The sequence below is a fragment of the Ahaetulla prasina genome, chromosome 2 (genome assembly GCF_028640845.1).
Source record: "Ahaetulla prasina isolate Xishuangbanna chromosome 2, ASM2864084v1, whole genome shotgun sequence".
Taxonomy (NCBI): Eukaryota; Metazoa; Chordata; class Lepidosauria; order Squamata; family Colubridae; genus Ahaetulla; species Ahaetulla prasina.
This window is the reverse complement of record NC_080540.1, coordinates 116,127,340-116,133,339: the sequence shown is the minus strand read 5'-3', so window position 1 is coordinate 116,133,339 and position 6,000 is coordinate 116,127,340. Positions and strand designations below refer to the sequence as shown.

The 6,000-nt window shown below is 40.9% G+C and overlaps 1 protein-coding gene across 5 annotated transcripts in view; it reads right to left on the bottom strand.

Annotated features, from left to right (window-relative positions):
- Window positions 1–2,083: 2,083 nt before the first annotated feature.
- Window positions 2,084–6,000, bottom strand: part of ATP10B (ATPase phospholipid transporting 10B (putative)) — a 70,528-nt gene continuing 66,611 nt past the window's right edge. For all 5 annotated transcript variants that reach the window (XM_058168605.1, XM_058168604.1, XM_058168608.1 and 2 more), the window contains one exon: window positions 2,084–4,400. In XM_058168605.1, coding sequence (XP_058024588.1) covers window positions 3,986–4,400 — 415 coding nt within the window. In that variant the 3' untranslated portion in view covers window positions 2,084–3,985. The remainder of the gene's footprint in view (window positions 4,401–6,000) is intronic.

Genomic DNA, 6,000 nt, shown 5'->3' with positions numbered 1-6,000 from the left:
ATAATAAACAAAGTATAAAAAACAATAAGAGGTATCAAAAACCAACTTTTACACTTTACATACGCACAACACAATACAACTGACTCACACAAAATGTAAAAGCAGCTGCACTTCACACTTCACACAGCCACAAAAAGCTCAAAAACCAACTTTCACACTTTACACACACACAACACAACACAACACAACTGACTCACACACACACACACATACACGCAAAATACCACATACAGCTTTCTGAGATTTTGTATGTTTGTGTAGTTAGAGTGAAACATTACAGAAACACACCAAATCTCAGAAAGTTGCACAAATATTTTATTTTATTATTTTATTTTATTTATATTTTTTAGTAACTTTAAGGTTTGTGGACTTCAATTCCCAGAGTTCCTCAGCCAGCAAAGCCAGACAGCATTAGTTGCTCAGTGATGAAATAGATTAGCTAAGCAACTGATTCTGTCTTGTGCTGAAAGTGAAATGGGGGCTTTCAGGCTGGGGAAAAAGCCATGCGTTTGATCAGTAATCAGGTAAGTGTCTTAGAATCTCTTAAAAGGAGGTTTTCTACATGTTTTCTACAGAAAACATGTTTTTTAAGGTTCTGTTGATGAGGAACTCAGGTGAGATGCCCAGAGGAGCCTTTAAAAATTTTTTTTAAAGTTTAAAGGCTCTGCCAATCTCAGCTGAGGGGCGGGATCCTCAAAGGCTTTTTTTTACTTTTAAAGGCATGTTTCGGCTGAAGAAAAACCTGGTTTAAAAAGTAAAAAAAAACTCTCTGCTGATGGTGTGGCTCAGCAGAGGCGGGGGGGGCGGGGCCAGGGATTTTTGTTACCGGTCCTCCAAACCAGCAGCCGCCATCGCTACTGGATCGCGCAAGCTGGTCCGAACTGGAAGCATTTCACCCCTGATGTGCGGGCTGGCCAGGGGCATTGAATTATGGATGTGGACACATGCACCCGTGACCACCCCCTGCACTCCCCACGCTTTTGGCACGTGATGGCAAATAGGTTAGCCATCACTGGTCTAGTACAAAACTGGCAGTACTAAGATAATAGAGAATTCCATTCACCTCGAGTTCTAAAGGCTCAAAAAGCATCCTGGGTACATTGCAAAACACCATCTCTGTCATATCAATAGATTTTGTCCATCTAGCATTCAATCTGGAGCAAATGCAAGCATTTCTAGCCATTAAATCCTTGGCCAAATTATTATAGTTACACTAATTAAATGTTCAGATCTGTCCATCCCTAGCAAGATCCAAGATCCAAGATCCAAGATCCAGCCAACAGTGGGGCTGGCTGACACTCCATACACGCAATAAAAAAGAAGTGAGGCTCCATTTTGAGCTCAGACCCATATCCAGGCATACTTGCTTCTCATGATCTGCCACTATTGCTCCAGCCATCACTTCATGTACTTCGTTTCCTGAACTACTTCAGAGAACCAAGGGCCTATACTGGATCAGTGGACAGGGAGCAGCTGCTTTGAGGCAGTCCAGGTTAATGCCCTGATCAGTCTGTATTTCAGAGGCTAACATAGTGCTCCCAATTTTTTTTTTTGAGGGGGGAAATTCCCAGAAACTATCTGAAAATCTTTTTTGGATCTATATTGAACTTGGGGTGAGCCAGCTGATCCTCTCTGCAAAGATTATTGGCTCCAACGAATCCTATCTAAGGAAGCTTTCTATCCATGACAAGATACTGATCAAAATCTACAGAACCAGATCTATAGTGTAAAAATTACAATATTGGAAGAGATCTGTAGTGAAGTGGATTGAGTCTGTAAGGTTTAAGACTGAAGGCCTCAGATATCTTTTCTTATAAACAGTCTGGAGCTTCACCCTGACGCCATCTTCTAATCTGCCTAGAGACTTGGTAGTTCCCATTGCCACCATGCATCTTTCAAGGTGGCACCTCCCCTGGCATGCTCCTTTCAACTTTTTGTGTGAGAAAAAAAAAAGGGTTCCCATATTTTGTAGCTTTTCTGGCAAATAAAAAGGTAAATAACTGCTGAAGTGTTGCCTGCTGGTTACATAATGCTGAGGTATATGAAAGATGTTTCAGCCCTTTCTTGGGAGACATACCAGAGATAAACAAAAAGCAAAGTTTATTTTAAAAAAATGATAATAACTGTAATTTCTTTTTAAATGTTAACATTTTGAAAGAGGTAAAGTCACAAATTCTCAAATTATTGGACAGCAATAACTTTAAAAGGGAATTACAGCAATGTATTACTATATTATAAACTCACCAGGCTCTGAGTTTTTACCAAGCTCAGAGAATTTTTCAGCAAGGGAAAAATTTGATCTTAACACAACTTGCTGAATTTGTGAACTTGGGCAGATATATAAATAATATTCGACTTAGACAGACACAGACAGAATAAATTAACAATCAATACAGTTTTTGCTTAAATGTTTTCTTTTTTGCTTAGGGGTATTCAGAATCCCAAAGTAAAGTGCTCTGTTTTTATCTGGACTTTCTCTAGCCTGGGAATTCCAACCTTTTATCAGAACTCTTGCAGCAGCTTTCTCCATTTTCCTATTATTATTATTTTAAAAAACAGGCTTTTTCTTAAGAAGGAGAAGAAGAGGCTGGGGCACATGTTTTTTCTTTATGTGACAGAAGTCATGCCTCTGGTACTGATCCTGCTTGAGATGACAGTATGAGTATTCCCAGTCTGAGAAGTCAGCTGTCATTCTTATGAATCCAGACAATAGGGTTGTTTGGAATATGTAACCTAACCTTTATTCAGTGTGGGGAATGAAAGCATGTCCTGCTTTGACACGTTTAGAGTAAGGATGTATCTCTTCTTCCCCTCCCCACATTGAAAAGCTCTTACTGTTAGGAATTCTTTTTCTTGTAACATTCAACCAAAATTGCCTTCTCACAGATTAAATTCATAATTCCAGGTGATAGAGAACAGGTCTGGACTTCCTTTGGTGCAATGATGGGTTGCTACAGGTTCGCCCTGGATCGGGGCAAACTGGTAGTGGCAGTGGGGGAGGCTCCGCGCAGAAGCGGTGCGCACGCACATAAGTGCATGCACGCCCATGAGCAAACCGGTAGCGACAGGTTTTGAAACCCGTCCCTGCTTGGTGTAACTTTCTTTTAGCTGTTCAAACAGTGCTATTATGTCCCTTTCAGTCTTCTCAAGGCTGAACCGGCTTGGTTCCTTCCTTCAGTCTCTCTTCATAAGATTTACCTTTCCTTGGTTCCTTCCTTCACAACTCTCTTCCTAGGAATTCTCTTTGCTTCCTAGACCCCTGATCGACAGTCCATCTACCTTCCTCAGCATCCCATTCAAAGAAGAGGTAAAGCTCTTAAAATATATATCTTGGATGAGAATTCCTCAGAAATCAACAAGCATTACTTCCAAATATGGAATAAGGTTGCTAGTTACCTAAAAGAACTAAACAACTGTTTGACCAATGAAGAACAACTTGGCATGTGCAGTCTTTCACATACACATATATGCAACATATATTACACATGTACATACAGTATATTTCAGATTTCTTTACAAACCCTTCCCTCAAAACAGTTTGGATTCCCACTTAAAATATCCAGATTAATGGCTTATTTCTTTATATCTTTAAACATGACCACTTTACTCTAAGATGTTGAAGTTTTAACTCGTATTCATCAGTAAGGCAGAAATGTAGCATGATTCTGAAATTTCATTGGTAAAAAGAAACAGCCCTTCCCCACAAATATTGTCTATTTTCAAGTCCCCACAAAGGAAATCTTGTGCAATTGTCCTCCAAGCTATTTGAACCCTTTCCCCCCCACAAGAAATATATAGCCATATGCATCCAAGATGTCTTGCACTGTACAGTCAAAACACAGTTTCTCGGTATAGTGATGAAGTTTTATTTTAGTCTTCCATCGGGACATTGCTGCTATGTAACAAAAAAGGAATTCTATTTTTCCTTCCATTGCCTTTATTCATGGAGAGTTTTTACTTTTCCCCTTTGAAAGCTGTGCCTTCTTCACAAAGTCACTGCACTCACGGACCTCCGATGGCTTCGCTCAGCAGAACTTTCACTGTTCTGGGGGATTTGGCCAGTAAATGGTTCCACAGCTGTAAGTTGTCCAGTCTCTTCCTGGATGCATCTTTTGGCATTGTCCTTGGCTTCCTCATTCAAAGTCTTTTCTTCAAGCATTTCTTTCTGCAGAGGCCCGAGGCCCTGAAGAACACTGGTCTCAGGAAGCCCAAGTGTTGCATGATCACAAATATTTCCACTGAGTTGACTAGGATCATTACTGTGGATTGCTGGGCCTTCTTTTATCAGCTTCCATTTCTGTATTTCCCAGTCCTGTTGTTCTTTTGGCAACTTCTCTAGTTGTTGTGCTTTCAGGATGCAAGATATCTTGAATGTCCCTTGCAAAGCCAATATAAGATATCTAGGGAAAGCAAAGAAAAACACAGTTATTTTTCCAATAATAAACTATCACTCTCACTCATTTTGTAGGTGGTAGATGGCATAATGTGAATTATGTTTTTAGTTAGTCATTCATATAAAGATTCCATTTACTACAGAGAACAGTTCCAAAATAGTACACATACAGTATGGATTCCAAAGGCACATTTTGCAAAGTACACACAAAGGTACAAAAAGGGAACAAAAGCTAGAACAAGGAAACTCATAATTTTATAAAAGTTAGTGTCACAAAAGATGGGTCAAAAAGGTAGTTTCCACCTGCCAAGGTGGTGCCATGGCTAAAGATGCATAGTAATTTGGTACTATCTGAACAAATAAGGCATAACTGACATCAGTTCAGACATACAAAGATAATTATTTTGGAAATACAATCCAGACTGTATAGAGCCGTGATGGTGAACCTATGACATGTGTGGCCAAAGTGGCACATGAAGCCATGTCGCCTGGCACGCACGGCCTTGACTGTTTCTGTTCTGGGTTCTAGCGCGCATGCAAGCATGATGATCAGCTGTCCTCCGTGCATGCAGCAATGCTGAAAACTGGTATGCGCATATGTGCCAGGCAGCTAATTGTTGGCTGTGCATGTGCGCCAGAACGCGGAAGATCAGCTTTTCCACATCACGATCCCCTCGCATGCACAGCAGTGCCAAAAACCAGCCTGCTCATGCATACCGGCCAGCTGATCATCAGCACACATACAGACTAGAACCTGGAAGTTCTTCTTTTCTGGAGTGCGGCCCCTCCGTGTGACCTTTTTGGCACGCGGTGCTGAAAAGGTTCTCCATCACTGGTATAGAGTATTTCAGCTTGCCTGTTCTTGGGCTAGGGTTTTGTTTGGTGGTTATGGACAGCTATAAACTGCCATTCAACTGTGTTAGGGCCAGCTGCTGTGTTTCAGGAAAAAAATGGTTTAGTAATGCCAATCTGTGGATCATAGCCCATGTTAAGTTTATTTCTCTATAGCTGCCTGAAATAAACAGATATCACGGTTTTCCCTTTCCAGCAATCTTAGTGTGGTTGAGAGTGCAGGGAAGGGTATGTTAAACTGTCACAGCTTCTACCAAGTCCTCCATCACTCTTTTGTCCTTTCTGCGCTTGATCAGCCCATCCTCACTTCTTTTTATGGCTCAACTCGAGAGATCTGTGACTTCTGAGGATTTTTTAAATCCCCATTTCTCCCTGCAAGATAGCAAACCACATGCAACTGATCCCAAAGAAGTGCAGAAGGTTCCTCCTGGTTTTGGCATGAAGAAGCTGCAGAAGAAGCAGTAATGGCAGCCTACATTCTATACAACATTAGTGGGAACAGCTGGAAGGTGACAAATGCAGGGACTCATGGGAAATGTTGCCGCAAGTGCAGTGACAGAATAGCAGTAAATCAGCAGCAATAGCAAGATGAGAAATTGTCAATTGCCCCAAATGTCTCCAAGAGTCATATGTACATGAGGCCTACTCTGTTTTTTTGAAACAGGGCAGCTTCATAAACATTTTGAAGTGGTCTTATTTCAAACACGACACATAGTATTATCCATACTTTCTTCTGAATTTGGATATCAGTGATC